Source organism: Alnus glutinosa, chromosome 5 (assembly GCF_958979055.1).
Source record: "Alnus glutinosa chromosome 5, dhAlnGlut1.1, whole genome shotgun sequence".
In the NCBI taxonomy this organism is placed as follows: Eukaryota; Viridiplantae; Streptophyta; class Magnoliopsida; order Fagales; family Betulaceae; genus Alnus; species Alnus glutinosa.
This window is the reverse complement of record NC_084890.1, coordinates 11420336-11443726: the sequence shown is the minus strand read 5'-3', so window position 1 is coordinate 11443726 and position 23391 is coordinate 11420336. Positions and strand designations below refer to the sequence as shown.

Genomic DNA, 23391 nt, shown 5'->3' with positions numbered 1-23391 from the left:
ACCAAATGTTACTCGATCAATTAAGAAGATCGATCATATCGGTGCCGAAAATCAAGGAAATGGAATATAACAGCTGATTGATTTGTTCTTTCTTGCATGATTGGCTCTGGTCAATTTGTCAATTTGTAGGAATTTTCTGATCCCCGAATTAATATCAAAACAAATCGTGTTTGGTTAGTCTGAAGGTCTTCTATTTTTGCTTTGTGGTTTCGTGATTCACAATGTTTGATGACTTTGATTGCATGATCGTTGATCATAGAACGAGTTCCCACGCGTCAATGCCCATTATTTTAGTCAATAAAGTCGAGAAGAAAATTGAAAAACTAGTAAAACAACAACCGCGAGGACCGCTGGTCATCAGCATTAAATTAATTAGTTCGAATGGAAACACTCGACGGATTGACAGGAAGAGGATCTCACCGACCACTAACTTGGTTGCAAGAACTTGGAGTTCTTTCGTATTCTCGATCTGGGAAGACCTTAATGGTCATCGATCCAGTTACCTTTAATTAACTTGCGCAACACGCTAGAAAAAAAAAAAAAAAAAACAATGGGTCCTCCATTTTCATCCCAAAATTTACGTCACGTTGAGGATGTTTTCTCCTATATATAGAGGGAAAATGTGTGCTTTCTTCCTCACAAATCATTAATCACTAAAGGCCATTGCCAAAGAACCCTATTCGGTTTGTAAACAATGGCTTTAACTCTCAGGAAGAAACTGATCGTAGTCATGTTCACAATTTTGGGGACTTGGACTTCTCAAGCCATGTCTCGCACATTGCAAGAAGCTTCCATGGAGGAGAGACACGAGCAATGGATGTCTCAGTATGATCGCAAGTATTCAGACGATGCAGAGAAGGAAAGCCGTTTCAAGATATTCAAAGAAAATGCAGAATTTGTAGAGAAAGTCAACAATGATGGGAACCGCACTTACAAGTTAAGTCTCAACGCATTTGCAGACTTAACAACTGAAGAATTCATTGCCACTCATAATGGATACAAGATGATCACCAATCAGTCAAGGTCTGCAAAAAAAAAGTGCATCATTTAGGTATGAAAGCCTGAGTGATATTCCAACGACTATGGATTGGAGAGACCAAGAAGCTGTCACGCCCATTAAGTACCAAGCCCAATGTGGTAAAAGGATCGGAGTTTAACGTAAATTTCCTCACTTTATTATTGTTGCTCTAACCAGATTTCTATCATGGTTGATTCATATGCAGGATGTTGTTGGGCATTTTCAGCGGTGGCAGCGATAGAGGGGATCACCAAGATCAAAACTGGCAAATTGATCTCCCTGTCTGAGCAACAATTGTTGGATTGTGCCATTGATGGCAATCGTGGCTGCAATGGCGGTTGGATGGATAATGCATTTAAATATGTAATACAAAACCAAGGACTCACCACTGAAACAAATTACCCATACCAGACTATGCAGAGAACTTGTGACACTCAGAAGGCGTCTTATTATGGAGCTCAGATCAGTGGTTTCGAAGATGTTCCTCCCAACAATGAGGAGGCATTACTAAAGGCTGTGGCCAGCCAACCGGTCTCAGTTGCTCTTGATGGTTCCGGACAAAGCTTCCATTTGTATTCAAGCGGGGTCTTCAATGGAGAATGTGGGACAACACTAACCCATGCTGTTACTGCAATTGGGTATGGAACGGCTGATGATGGCACCAAGTACTGGTTAGTGAAGAATTCATGGAGCGAGAGTTGGGGTGAGAGTGGGTACATGAGGATTCAGAGAGACGTCGATTCCCCAGAAGGTCTGTGTGGCATTGCCAGACGAGCTTCCTATCCAGTAATTGCTTAGGTAGTGCAAAAACGTCGACGTACGTATCAATATATGCAACTTAAATGTTGTGGGCTGTGAAAATGCCTGTATTGCTGCTTCATTAATCGTTAAAATTTGTATTGCTCTCTCCTTCCATTTATATGTATTCCTAAAGATTATGAGTGAAAAGATACAAGGTCGATCTATATGTAAGAATAAGATGAAAATAGTTATGCACTAATTTCTTCATAGTATGTGTAGATCAAGTATGAGAATGATATACCTCCATTGTTAGAGGATAAGCTTTCTATTGTGTGCCTTATGTCTCTCCGGTCATGCGGAAGAAAAAACACTGTTATGTGTGGGGGAAACTAGTACATCAACCCTATTTTTTTACTGATCGACATAATAAAGTTTAATGGGCCAACTCCATTAGTGAGAGTATAGGCTTCTTCAAGTGTCCACAAAAAATTGGTCGAGCCCATTATGAGCCTAAAAAATTAAAATACAACAATTTCCTACATGAACAGCATAAGTCATTCAACTACAAAACAAACACAAATAAGCATTTCAAAACACAATATGGTCCAAATGTGTTCGCAAATAACAAGTTAAGAATATATTGACGGGATGCATAACATATAACAAGAACCTATAATCACTTAATCCAGACAAATAGAATGAAAGTGTAATACAATAATGACACAAATAGTGATCATCTAGGTACATATAAGCATTGCTAGCTCTCTCTTTTCCTATATATGCATGTTAAATGCTATGGGTTGTGAAAATGCCTGTATTGTTCTCTTTTTTCATATATATGTATTCTGAAAAACTTATGTGTGAAAAGTGATAAGGATCCAATCCACTACAATTTCTTTGATTCTCAAATTAGAAGAATTCAAGCGGTTTCTTGTATTGAACGGAGCAAAAAATGTTACATATTAAAAAAATGACATGTTACCAATGAGAATTGAGTATATTTTTATCAAGTTCTTACATTTTATGTTGTAGAAAAGCTTTGAGCCAAAAACTGTCTTTTGGTTTATTAAAGAATAAGCGTATCTTCAAAAGTGAAGAAAAAATATTTTGGAAGGAAAAAAAAAAATAAAAGAAAAAATTGGCTGCCACCTTTTTAATATGTAGCATTTTTCAAGCCATTCGATGTAAGGAACGGCTTAAATTTACATAACTTGAGAATCTACAATTTCTTTGAAGTTGTAGTATATCCCGTCGATGAAAAAGTGGGTAGTTAAATTTTGGGAAAAATGCACTTTACCTCTTCAACATTTCACATCTTTTTCAATCTTACCTCCAGAGTAAAAAAAATTGTAATTCACCCCAACCAAGTTTTAAAATTTTTTAATGTTGCCCATTTGTTATGTTAGTCCGTCCTTTTTGATGGAAATAGACCCACGTGCGACGCACATGGGTTTTTAAGAGAAATTCTTCACGAAATATCCCTTAAAAAATCAATTCTTTTTTTTTTTTTAGAAAAAAAAAAAATTTGTTGGGGTTGCTTCGGCCACCTCATGGACCATATATGGGGATGTTTCACCACCCCTAGGCTGGCCAAATGAGGTGGTTGAGCCACCCCGTAGGCCAAATGGGGGTGGCTGGTCACTCCCAAATGGTTCATTTGGTGGCTTCGGCCACCCCTCCAATTTTTTTTTGAAAAAAAAAATAAAATTATTTAGGGATATTTTGGAAAGATTTTCTCATAGGTGGGTCTATTTATGACAAAAAAGATAGACTCAAGTACTACACGGATTGGCAACATTGAAATTTTTTAAAACTTTGTTGGGCCACATTAATTGCAATTTTTTTTCACTTTAGAGGCAAGATTGAAAAAGAGGTGAAACATTAGAAGAGTAAAGTATATTTTTCCCTTAATTTGAAAAAAAAAAAATGTGTTCTTTAGCTAAATTTTAACTGATGAGAATTCTCCCAAAATGTGCATCATGTATATAGTGGGAAATTGTGTGCTTTCTTCCTTGCAAATTAATCATTAATTGCTAAATTAAAGGCCATTGTCGATCGAAGAACCATATTCGGTTCGTAAACAATGGCTTTAACACTCGAGAAGCAACTTTTGATAGTCATGTTGACAATTTTGGGGACTTAGACATCTCAAGCCACGTCCCACACATTGCAAGAAGCTTCCATGGCTGAGAGAATGAGCAATGGATGTCTCGATCAGTATGCTCGCAAGTATTCAGACGAAAAAGAGAAGGAATTAATGAGACATTTCAAGATATTCAAAGAAAATGCAGAATTTGTAGAGAAAGCCAACAACGAACGGTCGGATCGGAATCGCACTTACAAGTAAGTCTCAATGCATTTGCAGACTTAACAACTGAAGAAGTCATTGCCACTCGTACAAGATACAAGATGATCGCCAATCAGTCAAGGTCCGCCAAAAACACATCATTTAGGTATGAAAGCCAGAGTGATATTCCAACGTCTATGGATTGGAGAGACCAAGTGCAGCTGTCACCTCCATTAAGGACCAAGGCCAACGTGGTAAAAGAATCACATTCCACACTTATATTTGTTGTTCTAATAGCAAGATTTGTATCATGGTTGATTCATATGCAGGATGTTGTTAGGCATTTTCAGCGGTGGCAACGATATATAGAGGGTATCACCAAGATCCAAATTGGCAAATTGATCTCCCTGTCTGAGCAACAACCAGTGGATTGTGCCACCGATGGCAATCGCGGCTGGAATGACAGTTGGATGGATAATGCATTTAAATACATAGTACAAAACCAAGGACTCGCCACTGAAACAAATTACCCATATGAAGCTATGGAGGGAACATGTGATGCTCACAAGGCGTCGTATTATGAAGCTCAAATCAGTGGTTTTGAAGATGTACCTGCCAACAATTAGGGGGCATTATTGATGGCGGTGGCCAGCCAAATAGTCTCGGTTGCCATTGACGGTTACAGAAGTGCCTTTCAACACTACTGATCAAGCGGGGTCTTCAATGGAGAATCTGATCAGACCAGCCTAAACCATGTTGTTACTATAATTGCGTGTGGGAGGGATGATAATGGTACCAAGTACTGGTTAGTGAAGAATTCACGGGGTGAGAGCTAGGGTAAGAGTTGGTACATGAGGATTTAGAGAGATGTCAATGCCTAAGAAGGTCGATGTTGTTGAAAAGTGAATGACTCATATTGGTTTATGAAAAGTTCACATTGGTTAATGGAAAGTTCATATTGTTAACAAAAAGTTCATTGGTTAATGGAAAGTTCATATTGGTTAACGAAAAGTTTTTTGGTATGCTCATATTTGATTGCTCTCTTTAAAGCTTATCCGCAAGTTTTGAATTTGTTGTCGAATGACGTTTAGTCTTCCAACGTCTACAATAAGTTTCTCAATGTATCTTTCATGCTATTATTCTCCTATAAAATGGAGTTTGTTTCAGGAACTATGATAGATTTGTGAGAGTGAAATTGGGTGTATTTGAAATTTGAGCTTGTGAGTGTTTAACACTATTTTGAATACTCCTTTTGATATAATGAAATCTCTCTCTGCTGTTGCACTGTGGACGTAGGCAAATTGCCGAACCACGTAAATCTCGTTGTCTTTTGTTTTTGTTTTTTTTTTTTTTAAACACTATATCACGTTTGTTCTGCTTGAGTGTTTGTATGAGAAATTCGCGACAACAGGTGTGGCATTGCTACACGAGCTTCCTATCCAGTAATTGCTTAGGTGGCACAAAGGTTGATGTATCATATTACAAGTCATCTACATATGCTATTGCTAGCCGTAACACCCCATCTTTTGAGATATTAAATATAATATCTCAAAATATAATTTAAGACTTAATAATAAGGCAAGAGAATAAATATGAATATTTATTGAAATAAATATTAATTAATTAAGAAGTGTTTATAGACAATTTAATAAAAGTTCAAAAGAACCTTAAATTTTGGAACGATGGAAACAGGATCAAACGAACTCCATTTTAGTTGATTTAAAAACTAGGAAACTCTATTTGTAGTCCTCTAGTTACCTTCCGAATTTCATAATTTTTGGATTTCGTGAAGGGCATGAAAACACTTGTGAAACATACTACCATTAATTAGGACGAAAATTCACATATAGCATTATTAACTAATGGGTCTCGGATTTTTATCAAAAATCGTCATTACCCATTAATGATTTTTAGTCCACACATGAACCTAGTCCGTTCCTTAAAAATTATGAAGTCTAAAACAATTAAACAAGAATCTTTAATAAATCTAGTTAGTGACTTAATATTCATTAAGTTTTAAAACTAACTTTATTTAGAATCTAAGTTCTAATTACATGCTTGATATTTCTTCTTCATGCATGAAACCAGATCGTGGATGATTAATTCCTAACCATCATAAGCTAATTTAGTTAGCATTTATTTAGTTAGAAACTAAATCTTTGTTTTTAGTTGAAAGTGTAATTGGTTAAAGATAGGAGATATTATGTAAAGTTCTGACGTAGCGCGGCGGATAAAGTGAAGAGAAACTGTGTTCTCAAGCACGAAGTTCAACTCGCAAGTTGAAGAGGAAGACAACAACTTTCATTCAACGATAATCAATAATTCCATTTAATTCTTACATTGTTTTCTTTTATAGTGAAGCCTTATAGCTTGTAGAAGGAAATAAATAATAAATAAAAGTTGTCATCAAATCCTCATTAATGAGAGAGATTTGATGGTCAAGGGAATCCCAAAATTTAAGGAAAAGTACCAAAAATGATTATCAAAATAAAATAGGGGAATCAACAACTCTTCCACGATTTCCGCACGAAATCTCCAGAAAATCCGCTCGGCTGATATTTTCCAGAAAATCCGCTCAGCTGCTCCCTCCGCAGAAATCTTCCCCTTTGATTTACCAAGCTGGGTCTCGGTCACGTGCTGGAATGGGCTGAGCTGCGTTTCGGTTATTTGACACGATGGGCACATCTCGTCTCGGATATAATCCGAGGTCAATACTATCCGAGATGACCATGACCCTCGGATTGTCCTACATCAGTCTCCCCTTCTTCAAGAAAACTCGTCCTCGAGTTATCGTAGAGTGGCTCATCAGGATGGTAGGCAAATAGGTCAGCCACATTGAAAGTATTGGAAATGGCCATATCCTCGGGAAGTTCCACAACATAAGCATTATCGTTTATCTTCCTTTTAACCCGAAACGGCCTGTACTTTCGGCTCTTCAGTTTGCCATCCGGCTAGAAAGCGGTTCTTATGTAGATGCGCCATCACCAAATCACCTTCGTGGAAAATCTTTGCTCTCCGTTTTGAATCAACGGCACCTTTGTATTTGTCATTCGCCCATTCCAGATTCAGATGCACCTCTTCATGGATCTGTTGCACTCGGTCAGCCATATGCTCGGCTGCAACATTCAATCCCGGCAGCTTTGGAAGAGGAACTAGGTCAAGAGCATGATTCGGAGGTTTGGTGTAGACAACCTCAAAAGGTGACTTGCCTGTGGATCGGTTACTCATACAGTTGAAGGCGAACTCAATTTGAGGAAGGTTGATGTCCCACTACTTTTGTTTGTCTCGAGAAACACACCTAAGCATATTTTCGAGAGTTCGGTTGGTCTCGGTTTGTCCATCAGTCTGCGGATGACAAGTACTGCTATACTTGAGAGAGGTTTTGAATCGCCGCCACAGAGTTCTCCAGAAGTGGCTGAGGAATTTGACATCTCAGTCTGAAGTGATGGATTTTGGTACTCCGTGCAACCGAACCACTTCCCGAAAGAAAAGATGGGCTACGTGGGTGGCGTCTGATGTTTTCCTGCAGGGAATGAAGTGTGCCATTTTGGAGAACCGATCAACAACTACAAAAATAGAATCCATACCTCGTTGGGTCCTCGGAAGTCCGAGCACAAAATCCATGCTTAGATCTTCCCAAATGTTCTCGGGCACGGGCAGCGGAGTGTAGAGTCCGGTATTTTGCGAGCTTCCCTTCTCGGTTTGGCACACAGGGTTCGATACAAATTTGCCGACATCTCGCTTGAGTTGTGGCCAATAATACCGATTCGAGACCAAAGAAAGGGTCTTATCCCGACCTACATGACCACCGAGTCCTCCTCCATGTAACTCCCGCATTATCTGTTCACGCAATGAAGTTCGGGGAATACAAAGTTGATTTCCTCGGAATAGATATCCCTCCTGGACGTGGTAGTCGGCATTTGGCTGCATCGTCATGCACTTCTCCCAATCTTCTTTGAAATCCTCATCCTCGGCATATAGAGCCCTTAAGTGCTCTAGGCTTGTTATCTTGGACTCTAATGTCACGAGTAAAGCCGATCGTCGACTCAAGGCATCTGCCACCTTGTTTTGTTTTCCCGACTTGTGCTTTAGGACAAAAGTAAACTTCTGCATGAAAGCAACCCATCGGGCGTGCATTCGATTCAAAGCGTTCTGCGTGTTGACGAACTTCAGAGCTTGGTGATCACTGAATAAAACGAATTCTCGATGAATCATGTAGTGCTCCCAATGCTTTAAGGCTCAGACCACCGCATAGAATTCAAGCTCGTATGTCGTCCACTTCTGCCAAGCTTCACTCAACTTCTCGCTGAAGAATTCAACTGGCCGACCCTCCAGTGATAACACTGCCCCAATCCCCACGATGGAGGCATCACAGTCGACTTCAAATAATTTCTCGAAGTCAGGCAAGGCTAGGACCGACGCTGTTGACAGTCGCTCTTTGATTATGGCAAAACTGGCTTCCTGCTCTTCTCCCCAACTGAATTGTCCTTTCTTCAAACACTCGGTAATTGGAGCCACCAAGCTGCTAAAATTCTGAATGAATCTGCGGTAGAAAGTGGCTAGACCATGGAAGCTTCGGACATGTCCGACCGTAGTGGGTGTCGGCCACTCCCGAATGGCTCGAACCTTCTCCTCATCGGCTTGTATTCCCTCGACACCTACAATAAATCCGAGGAAGAGCAGCTTGTCCTTGAGGAAAGTGCATTTCTTAAGATTGAGGTATAGCTTGTTGTCCTTCAGTACATTCAAAACTTCTCGGACTTGCTCCAGATGCTCCTCAGTATTTTGGCTATAAATTAAGATGTCATCGAAATAAACTACCATGAATTTACCGATGAAAGGCTTCAGCACTTGATTCATTACTCGCATGAATGTGCTCGGTGCATTCGACAGCCCAAATGGCATCACCAGCCATTCATATAAACCCTCATTCGTCTTGAAGGCGGTCTTCCATTCGTCACTGGGTCAGATCCGAATTTGGTGATAGTCGCTGCGGAGATCAAGTTTAGAGAAAACCTTAGCTCCCATCAGCATATCTAGCATATCATTCAGTCTCGGAATGGGAAACCGGTACTTTACGGTGATTTTATTAATGGCCCGGCTGTCAACACACTTCCTCCAACTCCCATCCTTCTTTGGTATAAGCAGAGCTGGAAACGGCGCATGGGCTAAGACTCTCTTTGATCAACCCTTTTCGAATCAAATCTTCAACTTGATCTTGAAGGATCTTGTGCTCCTCGGGACTCATTCGGTAGTGGGGTAGGTTAGGAAGACTTGCTCCCGGTACCAAATCGATCTGGTGCTGAATATCCCTCATGGGTGGTACTTTGGTTGGTAATTCTTCGGGCATGAGATCTCCGAACTTTTCCAGCATCGGCTGTATCAATCTCGGGATACCTTCCCTCAAATCCGACTCGACCCCCTTAACCACCATAGTTAATATCGTCTCGGCGGTTTTCTCCGAGCGTAAGGAAGGACGGTTTGCTTGCCGGGGTACAACCTTGACGTGGGTAATTAGTTCCAGTCGGTACTAATATAATCTTCTTACCATGCCACCAAAAGAGGTAGACATTGTCCCGACCCTTGTACGTAGCATCTACATCGTACTGCCACGGTCGACCCAACAATACATGACAGGCATCCATCTCTACCACATCGCACAGTACCTCGTCTCGGTAGGATTGCCCAACTGAGAAAGGCACACGGCAAGTGTCCGTGACTTTCGTCTCGGCTCCCTTCTTGATCCAATTGATCTTGTAGGGACTCGGGTGCGTCTCAGTTTTGAGCTGCAACGCGGTGACTAATCCCCGAGAGACAATATTCTCGCAGCTTCCACTATCAATAATTAAATTGCACACCTTTTGATTGATAGTACATCGGGTTTTGAAGATGTTGTGCCGCTGCGTCGGTTCGTCAAGCCTCGGAGTTAACAGCACTCTCTGGATTATGCAGTTGCTGAAATCTCCATTGTCACCTTCGGTGAATTCTCCTCCTTCATATTCACCAAGTTTGTCCTCCTCAATCCCTACTGAATCCTCTGGTAAGGCCCCTTCTGCCGAGTCCACCATATTTACTGGATGTCGGTTCGGGCATTCATTAGATTGGTGACCTTGTTGGCCACACCTGAAACATTTACCGAGGATAGGCTTGGCGTAGGGGTTGTTACTACTTCTGCCAAGTCCCTTTTCCAGAGGGGGAAATGACACTCCTTTAGCTGCCTGGGTATTACTGCTCTCACCCTGAAACCTTCGGGGTTAGGAGCTTTGTTGAGGGTTCGGTACAACTACTGATTCTCCCCTTTTCTCGGTCTGCCTAAAAACTTGTGACCGACCTGAGTGTCGCGCCATCTGCAACTCAATCTTTATAGCTAGGTTCACGGCCTCGGACAAATTCCACACCATATGCAATGAGACTTGGTCTTGAATGGCCATGCGCAACCCTCCAACATACCGAGCTACTTGTTGACCCTCTGACTCGGTTAGATTATTCCGAAAGTCCAAGCGATAGAACTCCTCGGTATAATCCGTAATTGACCGAGTTCCCTGTTGGCAATTTTGGAACTGCTGGTACAACATTTGCTCATAATCTGGGGTTAAAAACCGAGCTTTCATCAACCTCTTCATTTTCAGCCATGTTCGAACCGGTTATTTTCCTTGCCTCCTCTGGTTGCTCTGTGTTTGCTCCCACCAGGCTGACGCTCCTCCGCGCAACTTATATGCTACTAATTTCACCTGTTGTGATTCCGGAGTCTGCGTGTAGTCAAAACAATTCTCGACTTCGAGAATCCAATCAAGGAATTTCTCAACATGGAGATGACCATTAAATGTGGGGAGATCAATTTTTACCCGGAAATTGTGGGCAATTTCGGGTCTTCTTCTGTCACCATCTCCTTCCTGGAGGCGGTCTTCTTCCTCGCTAGATGACTCTTCGAAGGGTTGATGCCTTCGTTGAGGTCCAGGGCCACGTTCTCCTCCGAGATGGTCACGAGCCTCTTCGATGACGCGATTCCAGGGGGGGTTCATGGTTCCTGTTGCTGTCGACTCCAAGTCCGGCAACTGCTTGCTGTAACGCTTCCAGTGTGCGTTCCATGCGGAGAAATTGCTGATCTCGGGCGTCTATGGCAGCCCTTTACATTTCACGGACAGCAACTTATCTCTTCCTTTCCTTATTTTGTCTCACGTATAGCAGCAAGTAAAGACCCTTTTCTTCTCTTCTATGTTTCTGTTTTATGCAGAAACTCATCCCTCAATTCTCTCTTAGTTTTAGTTCTTCCTCTCTTTCTCGCTTTGTTCCTCAATTGCAGCAACAAAGCTACAAAAGACTCTCTTTTCTTCCTCTGTTTACAGAAAAGTCATCAAGAAGAAAAGTCCTTCTTTGCTCTTACCTTTCTTGGCTTGTAATAGAAAAGAAGAGCAGGAACTCTCTCTTATTCCCCTCTGTACAGAAAAAGAAAAGCAGCTAAGCTGCAACAAAAGTCTCTTTCCTCTCCCCATTTCTCTCTCGGCCAAACAACAACCCATCCTTTTCTTTGTAAACCAGCAGCTTATGTTTTTAAAGCTGCCAAAAATCCATTTCTACATCTCTTCTGTTTCTCTTTGTTTGTCTTGAGTAGAGAATGGTTTAGAAAACAAATCACTCATCTTCACTCTCACAACCGGTCAGTAGTAGAAAAGAGAAGTAAACTCTCTTATCTTCTCTTTTGTGTGTCTAGTTTATGGTACTAATAGAAGGGAAAAGAAAAGAAAAGAGGAGAGAAAGAATGAAGAAAACAAAAACAAGAAACTCTTTGTTCCTCTCACGAGTTACATCTCTTTTAAAAGGAAAACTAAAACATTCTTTCTCTCGTGTGCTGCAACAAGAGTTGCATAAACATTAGTTTCTTAAAATATAAACGGATCATCATAGTGGCACTGTGATATGTCGCAAAGCTAACATATGGTACATACCCCATAATATGTACCTGATAAATCAAAGTATAACATCTATCTACTATGCAGTGAAAAACATAAACCTAATAGCGGAAATTACATCTTAAACATCTATCATAATCTAATCATAATCAATAGCCAATATTACATCTATCTATTTAAGTCTTTCTTCAAATTAAATACATAACATAAATGACTTTATACAATAATAAGTGACACTGGTGTCACAAGCTATAAACAAAACTCATAAAACAGAGGACGCCCATGGTTCCGCAATTACGACTGTCGTGGCGAGATTCGGTTATAATATCCCAAGTGCACATCTACAACACCATCAACTATGACCGGAGTACCTATAGCCAAATGAACATCATCTATAAGGTTGTGGGGGGTTTGCCACATCCATATAGGTGCAATTATAAGCCCACCGTCTTAGCATAAATAAATACACTAAGACCTCAGAGGTATACTATTCACTGAGTTTTGACAAAGAACCAACTTTTCATTTTTAGTCATACGTACACTATAACAGCACCCAATAATAAACTTTTGTTTGAAAAACCCCCATAGCAGATATAGCGGACGCCAACTAATAGAAAAAATTTAAAGCATACTACGCAGCTGAGCTTATATGTAGAAGTATCATTGTTGGAAACAACTACATACATCCTTACCTACTATATTACTTTTGATAAAGTGAGACTTAGAAAACAATGACATTCAAATCATGCAATCATCCGATAGAAATATACATAAGTTCTTTCCCATTGAGACTCTTATGCATACTAATACGTGTAGCAAAACTACTCATAGTATAAAAACATCACACTCATGAAAACAATGCTATACATACTCATGTAAGTTTCTGTTGCATTCCTATGGGGCGTAGGTCCCCCATTACTAGTTTATGCGTATGCTCCCATGGGGCGTAAGTCCCCCAATACTAGTTCATGCTTACGTTCATATGGGGTGTATGTAAAGACCAAGAAAATAAATTGGAGATTTAACATTTAATAAGTTATGTTTATTAAATAGATTGGACTAATAATTAGATTCCAAGTAAAAATATTTATATTTTCAAAATAAAATGAGTTTAGGATAGACAAATCGAGTTAGAATAATAATAATAAAAATATAATAGGTTTAGTGTGATGAAATCACAATTGAGGATTTAATTAAGAAAGGTGAAAAGACAAAGGTAAAATAAATTATTTAATGGGTTAGTGTACTAAAATTAAACAAAGTGATTTTATTATTTTACCATGGGCTTGTGTGACTTAAAAAAAAAAAAAAATGGTAGCCCAAGAAGTGGGAATAAAAGTGACCTTAATAGACCCAAGGGTAGGTAAAAGCCCATCCTTCTTTCTTTCTCACTTATGCTAGAAGGGCACTTTTGTAAACACACATTCTCACCTTATCTTCTTACATTTCCAGCACACCACACAACTTCTTCTCTCTCTCTCTCTCTCTCTCTCTCTCACGATGCTCCCCCCTTTTCTCTTTTCTTTCCTTTTTCCTTCTCCTCATCTCCCCTCTCTTCCTCCTCCATTCACGCACGAACAAAGAGAGTGAGACGTTGCAGATTTTTGGAGAGGGAGATAGTGAGCGATGCAGAGAAGAAAAGAAGAATAAGAAAAGAAAGAGAAGTAGGAGAAGAGAAGAAGAAATGGTTCATGGGTTCCGGCCATGGGCTTTTATGGGGTAAATTTCTAGCCTTCCTTAATGTTTTCATGTTACCCATTGTTTATTTAGCACGAAAATCATGCGTATGGTTTGTGGTTTGTTTAGATTTGGATTCTAGCTTCATGGGGTTTCGCCCATTGAAGCTAGAATGGTATGGATTGAAGCTTGAAATCATATTGATTTGTTAGGGTTTTATTTGGGTCCGAAAATAGGGTTTATGATTGGAGATTTTTGGAGTTTTTCATGGGGTGCTATTCGAATGGGTGTTTATGTATGAAGTTAGGTATTTAATTTGCCATGATGGAGTAGTGTCAAAAATGTATTTTGGTTATATTGACTTATACAAATCGTTGGCTGTTATTTACAAATCAAGTGGTTAAATTATAGTTGACCCTAGAATTGTTTTATTGGATTTATTGATATCTAAAGATTTGAGAGTTTGTTTAGTGATTGGAATGTAGTGGTTAATTGTTTGTTAATGATTATAGTTAGTCCTTATGTAGTTTGTCGGAGGATTGATCCTATATTAGAATCATTGATGCCTTGGGATTTGGGTGTTATTAATTATTGTTGTAGATTGTAATTGATATTGAGTTGAATATGATGTTGATTTATTGGTTATTTTGCCTATGATGAAGATTAGGTTCATTTGGATTTGTACTATGTTTCATGAGTGTAGATTTAGTGTAGAAGTTGGTTTCAATATTTTAGGATGAATTGTTAATAGTTGGTTGGAGAATATAGTTGTTAATTGTCATTGATAATTGTTATGGGATTTAGGTGGAAAGTATTTCCAATTAAGAGAAGTTAATCTTTGTTATGTAAATGAAGGATCTTGCTTGTGCTTTGGTGAATAGCTATGAATATTGGAGGTAGATTGTGGTTTACGGAAGAAGGTTGTAATTGATTTTAAGTTGTTTATTTAAAAGATTAACTCTATGTGTTGAATTCATCGATACCCGTTGAGTTGAGGCTTTATTGTGATGTTAGAGAATGGGTTTAATGTTTATGAGAGCTTATGTTAGTTCAAATTTTGATTTGGGTAATTGTTGGCCTGGATGTTAAATGGTTAAATTTATTTGGAATGGTTGAGTGGTCTTCCAAGTGTGTTGTTTAGGGAAATTATGTTAATGAATTCTTGGTGATTATAGTTATGATGATATAGTAGGAAGAATTGTGGGTACTTCCATTTTAGGAATGAGTTGATGTTAATATGCAAAAGAAAGTTCAAAGGATTTATTGGGATCCCATAGGTTCTCAACTATGAGTTATTTTAGTGTTTTAAGTGTGCTTTGAGACTTTGATTGAGTAAAAGATTATTTATGAAGATTAGATTGGCTTGTAGGTATGGTCACGTGACATCGAGTGCAAGAAGGTGTAATTGTTTATGTTTATGAGCTTTGATTGGTTTGGAATTAGAAGAAGCATGAGAAAGAGTTGATGTGTAAGAGTGTAATAAGTGAATAACTTGATATAAAGAAAATACAAGAACCAATAAATGAGTAAGATATAAATGTAGATAACAATTTAGGTATCTTAATGGACATAATTAACATATGAATTATTAAATTAGTATGTTAGATAAGATTAAAGTCCTAAACCCAAACTATTTGGAGGGTTAGAAACTAATATGAATAATAGTGTTGAATGCAGTGCTTAAGATTTGAAGAACAAGAGTTATAAATCATTCAAATAATCTTAATTCAACAAATATACATATATAAGTGATTGGAATAAACAATTGGCTCCGGAGTCATGGTAAACGTAATTAGTTAATTAATGCGGTTACCTAGGTAATATGAAATACTTAAGTGCGTTAAGAGGCTATGTTTAGCTTAACAAGCCTTCCATACATATATGTGTATATATGCATATGGATCGAATACACTTAGTAGCTAACAAGCCTAAGTGGATAAACAAACTGTAAGGTTAAATAGCTAATAATGATAATAAGGTAACTTAGTAACTAATTCATCTATCCATGCATACTTGGTAATTATGTGCATCAATGGATTAGGATTAAGTGTTGTACATGTATATGGATATACGTATACATATACATGTATATGGCTTAAGTATATATGTTGTTAATTTAGTAAATAAATAACGAGCTATAAATAGGGTTAACAATAATAACATGATACAACAACAATATATAAACTAATGAAAATAGTATATACATCTTATTGATAATAAACAAATAAATATGAACATATAACCAATGATTAACCTAATAATAGCCTAAGGTATCTAGCTAGCTTTAGTAGTAGGTAACGCGCGTGTGAGCACGTGGGTAGTTTATGTGTCATAAGGGTATGAGATTCAATAGTTAGTCTGACGTCATAAATGTTTGCAGGCATGTGTTATGATTGGAGACTTCAACTTGTTCTCCAATGTTGAGTTCAAGTAAATACAATACTGGGAGTATTCGAGTCATGAGTCTTAAGCAGCCAAAGTGAGTATTCTACTCACTGAGAAAAGATATTTTTATGTATTTTATAGAAATGCAAATGATATATGATTTTCTTACTGAACCAACGATATGTTAACATGTATGTTTTGGATGTTTTAAATAGTTTCAATTATGTTGAAATATCAATGATGCATGAATGAAAGGTTTTGAATTGATTTGAAGTATTTGAAGGTGTGTTGCAGTTGAGATTTTATTATGCAAAGAAGAATGATGAAATTTCATGTTGATTGGTTCATGGTATTTGAAGAAAGCATGATTTGCAAAGAATAGGAATATAGAGTCAGAAAGCATGATTTGCAAAGAATAGGAGTATAGAGTTTGAATTGTAAAGCATAAAGCATGAACACATAATAATGAAAGAGAGCGTAAGGCTCATAATAACAAAGAGAGCGTAAGGCTCATAATAACGAAGAGAGCGTAAGAGAGCGTAAGGCTCATAATAATGAAAGAGAGCGTAAGGCTCATAATAATGAAAGAGAGCGTAAGGCTCATAATAACAAAGAGAGCGTAAGGCTCACAATGAATAAGAAGACTATCATGAGCATGCATAGCATTGTTTAAATTGTGTGATATTTTCATGATAAGTATATTGTATTTTTGCTAGACGTGTTAGTATGCATAAGAGTCTTGATAGAAAAAGAACTTATGTATATTGGTATCGGATGGTTGCATGATTTAAATGCCATTGTTTTCTATAATGAATCTCCTACGAATAATATTAGCTACCTAGTATGTTAAAATGCTTTCTATTTGTCAGTGTATGCTATATCAGCTATGGGGATTTTCAAAACAGAAGTTTATAAAGTTGGTAGCTGTTATAGTGTATGCATGACTAAAAAGGAAAAGTTGATTCTTTGCGAAAACTCAGTGAATAGTATACCTCTGAGGTCTTAGTGTATTTATTTATGTTAAGACGGTGGGCTCATAATTCTACCTATATGGATGTGGCAAACCCCCACAACCTTATAGATGTTCCCTTGGCTGCAGGTATTCCGATCGTAGTTGATAGCATTGTAGAAGGGTACTTTGGATGTTATGACTGAAGCACGCTGCGGCGGTCGTAATGGGTGGACCACGGGTTGTCCACCTACTTATAGGTTTAGTTTATGGCTTGTGACGTTTGTGTCACTTGTTCTGGTAAAGCTATTTCTGTTATGTAATTATATTGAGAAAAGACTTAAACAGATAGATGTAATATGGCTATTTGTTTATGATTATTTGTAATAGAAGTTTATGTTATGATTTCCGCTATTTAGGTTTATGTTTTCTGCTGCATAGATGAATAGATGTTATACTCTGATATACCAGGTTCATATTATGAGAAATGTACCATATGTTGGCTTTGCAACATATCGTCGTGCCATTGTGAAGATCCGTTTATATTTTAAAGGACTAATATTTATGTAATTGTTTTGAAAAAAAAAAAAAAAAAACAGGTCGTCACAGTGTAGGTCCCCCAATAGTTCGTTTATGCGTTCATGTTTCATACTCAATGCTCATGCTTAAATACTATACATTTAATTTCATGATCATGTCTTTAACATATGCTTTCTTTATTAAACATAAACAGTCCAACATATCATTTCTTAGACAATTTGCATAACTTAAATCTCCAACTTATACTCACTCTAAAATCACATATTATATTCATAATTCAAAACATCATCATAATTTTAATATACTCAAAAGTACTCAAATAATCCAAAATAGATTATATTGATGGGGTCTTTTGTTTACCAAAATATATTAATAATAAATAACAACTTGTAATAGGACGAATCCTTGTAGGATAGGGCTATAGAGAGAGTGTCGAACCTCAAGGACTGCAGAGATATTGCTATCAAGTTTGTGAAGATTAAAAATAACTAAAGAAAAGATTGTTGAATTTGTAATTAACTAAAGTGCATAAAATAAACGTAAAAGATAATTGAAATATAAGAGAGAGAAATAGTAGAGTATTGACTTCACCTCTATCCGCACATCAATGGTTAATCATATTTAATTAGAGAAATTCATTCTATGCATGCTATAAATAAACAAGAAGTTACCAAATTAAAGAATAAATATAATCTATCTTCGATTAGCACAGACCGTCCACCTAACCACTAAGATGTGGTACAACCCATCTTCCCTAGGCATGGATTATCTATGTCTTTAATAGGATACATACAATCAATGGAAAAATATAACTCATCTTCGGTTGGTATGAATCGTCTACCTAAATTACACTAAACTAGGGTGTAGTACGATTCGTCTTCCCTAGGCATGGCCTATCTAATCCTCTTGATTATATGTCAATTAAACTCGTTGTATAATCACCATTCTCATAATCACAGAAAATAAGAATGATTTGAGTTCAATAAAGGTAAAAAGCTTTCTAAGACAAGAGAAGAATTCTACCAATATTGATTATAAATTGAAGAATAATTGCATTAAAAGATGAAGAACAATATCAAATTGTAACAATTCTCATAATTATACAACCAACATACATAAACTAAAATTCTCTAAATTAAAATACAATCAAACCATTGTACTTGGATAGGGCTACATCAATACCCTACAAAGGTTTTTAGCCGCTCATGACATTACTGCAATGGCCTTCTGCCATGATTACTTCTTTTCAACTCTTTAAGCCTTTAAGAAGTTTTTCTCTGAATTTGCTCTAGGTAGTAGTGTCTTTTTTCAATGTTTTGAGGCCTATTCATAGAGGTTAGACAAGGCCTAAAAGCCCTAGAAATCTAAGAAAAATCTGAACTTAGTCCCTTAGTCCAAGTAGGAGATTGAAAATTCAATCTAAGTAGGAAAATGATTCTAAATTCGTCCAGATCTGCGGTCTTTTATTGCGGGGCGGTTTTGAGATGGTAAAAATTCCGAATTAGGAAAAATATATTTTTGACATATTTATTTCATTTTTTATTAGCTTTCCAATACTACTAATTTAATTGAAATCTAAGATCTGATCAGAAAGTTATTATCAAAAAACTGAGACGTGTGCAGAATCCAAATTTAAATCCAATCCGATTTTGACTCTTATTGGAGAAATTTTGATTCAATCATTTCCTTGGTTTGATTACACTTAACCACATCTTCTAGGTATTCTCAAAGTGTGCTTTAAGCCCAAAATCAATGGAATTAATTGTATCTTTATTTAAAACCTGAAAACAATCAAACAACACAAAATCAAACAAATAACAATGCTAAGGAATTAACATATGCAAGTTAAGGGACTTGAATGTCCATCATTCGACGCTTATCACACCCCCAAAATTACATATTGCTAGTCCCTTAGCAATACAAAATAAAAAATAAAACTGAAAACAACAAGATAAATCATTCTTTCGTGGGATGTACAATTGCATTTAGCGTATGCAATAAGCCTTTTAAACCCATAAGACTCCCTAATGGAATGGACGAGTGAAGTTTCGTGAGGGTTTGCCAGAATTGATACCCACAAACGTTATGCAAGATCATGTTATATATAAGATTGAAGTGTCACAAAAACAATGATTCTCATTCATTAGCAAGCTTAACAAAATAAACTTCATCTTCACAATTTCAGGAAATTAAAAATTAAGCTACTAACATGACATTATGAGATATCACAAGATTCAATTAGTGTAACGTGAACTTAACACATAGTCATTCAAAAACTAATCTCAATCATGAATGGTTTAATACTCAAAATTCGTTGGACTCCTCATTAGATAAAACAACCAAGGCATATATATTTTTTTTTTGGTATACATGCAGGCTGTGCAATGTTTAGCTCCCTTAAGCTTTCTAATTGACCCATGTAACGAGTGTTAGGTCAATGACTCTCAAACTAGATGGTTTTAGGGCACTAGGTGTAAAACACCTTAAAGACTTACTAACTCGAGCCAAAAAGGTTACGAAGCTAAATTAGTCATTTTATCAATCAAAGAAAACTTACATTTTTTGACACGAACATTCAATGCTTAATGAGGCAAGAGGTCTGGTTACTCAGCGAAAAGTTCAAAGTGATCAATATTATTCTTTTTTTTATTTATTATATATATATATATATACCAAGGTTATTCCTCCAAAATGTTACCCAACTGCATCCAAGATATTGATAACAGACATAACTAATTTCAAATTTCATTCCCCACAAACTACGTGCTAGTGTGCTTGTGAGAATCAAATTGAAACAAGTAATATCTCATGCTGCCAAAGAAAATAACAAAACTTCTTAATTCCCTAGTCAAGTGATCATGTGTTCATCATGTTAAGCTCACCAATGAAATACAAATCAGAATTAAAGTTTAACCAAATTCTTAGAAATAACATGGTCAGGCAATCACAATATCTATAACAAGACAACAAAATGTTTTTCCTACCCCCAAACTTAAACGATATATTGTCCTTAATGTATAGATAGAGATACAATACCGGATGGAAGGAAAAAAATTGGGGCTGGTTGTACTCCCCCAAACTTCAACGAAAGAATGCCTATCCTGAAAAACAAAGCACTGTTCCAATTGTATAATAAGCATCAAGAAGATCAACAAGAGAAGTGTTAGTAAAGTGGGTTGCCTCCCATTAGCGCTAAGTTTAACGTCTTCAGCCAGACAAACCAGATCCACAAAGAAATAAAAGATGAGGAAGGATAAGAAAAACTCCTGGGATCCGTCAAATAGATGGAAGCAACATCTCCATTTTGTTTAATGCCCTTTATATAGGGCTACAATCATTGCCCTTGGTAACTTTGTCGTTTACCTTTTTGGACCACCGGGAAAGAATGTTACCTAGAAGCAGTAATCAAGACGTTATGGATATGGCCAATGGAGGAACGTCGAGTTTGGCAGTAGTGGGAAGCCAGTAATTTGCTTGGCCTATGGATTGCCCTGTATCACAATTATCCACCTTGATGTGCGTCATACCAGCCTCAAAGGGATCTTTAGTAAGAATGCAAGGAGGGGGCTCTACAACCAAGTTCTCTATGGAGTCTAGAAAGAAGCACTTAGCTTTATCCGGTGGTTGCTGGAAGGTATGGAATATGTTCAATTTTACCTTCAGATTCCCAAACCTGATTTTCATAATTCCAGTCCTACAGTTTATGTTCACATTAGCTGTAGCTAAGGAAGGGCAACTGAGGATTACATGGATCATCTTTGTGGGCCACTGGTTCAGTATCAAGAATAATGAAGTCCACGGGGAAATAGAAATTGTCGACTTGGATAATAACGTCCTCGATGATGCCTCGTGGTTTCTTGATGGATCGATCAGCCAATTGCAAGATAATTGGTGTGGGCTTTAATTCCCACAAACCCAGTTGTAAATAGACTGAGTACGGCAATCGATTCACTCCAGCCCCCAAATCAAGGAGAGCTTTATCAATCTTGTGGTCTCTAATAATACAGGAGATGGTGGGAGCACCAATGTCCTTGAACTTTGGAGGGAGACTATGCTGAAGGATAGAACTAACCTGCTCAGTGAGAAACACCTTCTTCAGAGTGTTGGCCCTTGTTCGTCGCTTTTGAGTACACAAATCTTTGAGGAATTTGACATAAGCAGGCACTTGCTTGATGGCATCAAGGAATGGGAGGTTGATTTTTACCTGTTTGAAAACCTCCATCATATCTTGTATTTTCTCTCATTGTTTCCCGAAGTGAGAAGGCGCCTTGAGACGTTCTGGGAATGGGGCCCGAGGCTCATATGGCATCTCAGGAGTGGGAGCAGATGAAGAAGAAGCCTCATTTTTTTCTTGCTTACCCTTTTCCTTCTGCAGATTCTGTGGGGTGGCTAGTTGCTCATCCTCCTTTTCTTGCACATGATTATCGACCCTTCTTCCACTTTGCAATGTAGTGATAGGAAAAAGACGCATCCTTAGAGCGTTCTCAGTGAACCTGCTCAATTTAATGGTAGAACAGATTGCTAGAAATTCACCGAGAAAGTCGTAAGGATTTTCAATACTAAGTCCTAGAAAAGATGGTAAACTCTGTATAGTGCTAGGCTTAATCTCATAGTGGGTTGTCGTAACATCCGGCAGCCTGAGACATGTGGGAGAAGTGCATGTGGTCGGGAGATAGTGATCTCTCAAAGCCATAGGGTTATTGTCACCCATAGTCTCAGTGAGGCGCTCTCCTAGTAAATTAGAGTTCCTTTCGGATCTAAGTTGTCTAAAAGTGCGTTCAATGTCGGGGTCGCAAGAAATTAAAGGCAATGATAGAGAACAACGACCCAGCATAAAACAAAAGAAAATAAAGGTAAAAATAGAATTAAAAGCTCACAAACAGCCTGTAGGAATGCTAGAATTTAGCTGCTACAGATGTTGATGACGCTAAGTGAGGAAAACTGAGAGGAAAAAAAAAAACACTAAAAGCAAATTAGAAACGAAAATCAAGAGTAAAAATAAAAAGAAACAGAAAATAATGAAGCTAGATTTAATCTTTGAAACTTAATAATGCAACCGTTAAGCAGTCCCTGGCAACGGCGCCAAAAATTGATGTGGTCTTTTGTTTACCAAAATATATCAATAATAAATAACCACTCGCAATAAGACGAATCCTTGTAGGATAAGGCTATAAAGAGGGTGTCGAACCTCAAGGACTGCAGGGGTATTGCTATCAAGTTTGTGAAGATTAAAAATAACTAAAGAAAAGATTGTTGAATTTGTAATTAACTAAAGTGCATAAAATAAACGTAAAAGATAATTGAAATATAAGAGAGAGAAAGAGTAGAGTATTGACTTCATCACTATCCGCACATCAATGGTTAATCATATTTAATTAGAGAAATTCATTCTATGCATGCTATAAATAAACAAGAAGTTACCATATTAAAGAATAAGTATAATCCATATTCGGTTGGCACGGACCGTCCACTTAACCACTAAGATGCGGTACAACATGTCTTCCCTAGGCATGGATTAACTACGTCTTTAATAGAATATATACAATTAATGAAAAAGTATAACTCATCTTCGGTTGGTACGAATCGTCTACCTAAATTACACCAAACTAGGGTGTAGCATGATTCGTCTTCTCTAGGCATGATCTATCTAATCCTCTTGATCATATGTCAATTAAACCCATTGTATAATCATCATTCTCATAATCACAGAAAATAAGAATGATTTGAGTTTAATAAAGGTAAAAAGCTTTCTAAGACAAGATAAGAATTCTACCAATATTGATTATAAATTGAAGAACAATTGCATTAAAAGATGAAGAACAATATCAAATTGTAGCAATTCTCATAATTATACAACCAACATGCATAAACTAAAATTATCTAA

General features: G+C 37.4%; 1 protein-coding gene, 1 long non-coding RNA gene and 2 pseudogenes across 2 annotated transcripts; 3 read left to right on the top strand and 1 right to left on the bottom strand.

Annotated features, from left to right (window-relative positions):
- Positions 1-664: 664 nt before the first annotated feature.
- Positions 665-2005, top strand: LOC133869909 (ervatamin-B-like; annotated as a pseudogene).
- A 1955-nt stretch (positions 2006-3960) lies between these two features.
- LOC133868968 (cysteine endopeptidase RepA-like) lies at positions 3961-4882 on the top strand (annotated as a pseudogene).
- Positions 4883-8285: 3403 nt separating this feature from the next.
- Positions 8286-8961, bottom strand: LOC133868967 (uncharacterized mitochondrial protein AtMg00860-like). Its single transcript, XM_062305957.1, has 2 exons — positions 8879-8961; positions 8286-8835 (listed from the first exon to the last, which is right to left on the bottom strand). Exons 1-2 carry the CDS (start codon positions 8959-8961, stop codon positions 8286-8288), a joined length of 633 nt encoding a protein of 210 aa, XP_062161941.1.
- Positions 8962-13400: 4439 nt separating this feature from the next.
- On the top strand, positions 13401-17383 carry LOC133869767 (uncharacterized). Its single transcript, XR_009900527.1, has 3 exons — positions 13401-13675; positions 16014-16112; positions 17100-17383. It is a non-coding gene; the product is annotated as an uncharacterized LOC133869767 (long non-coding RNA).
- Positions 17384-23391: the final 6008 nt, after the last annotated feature.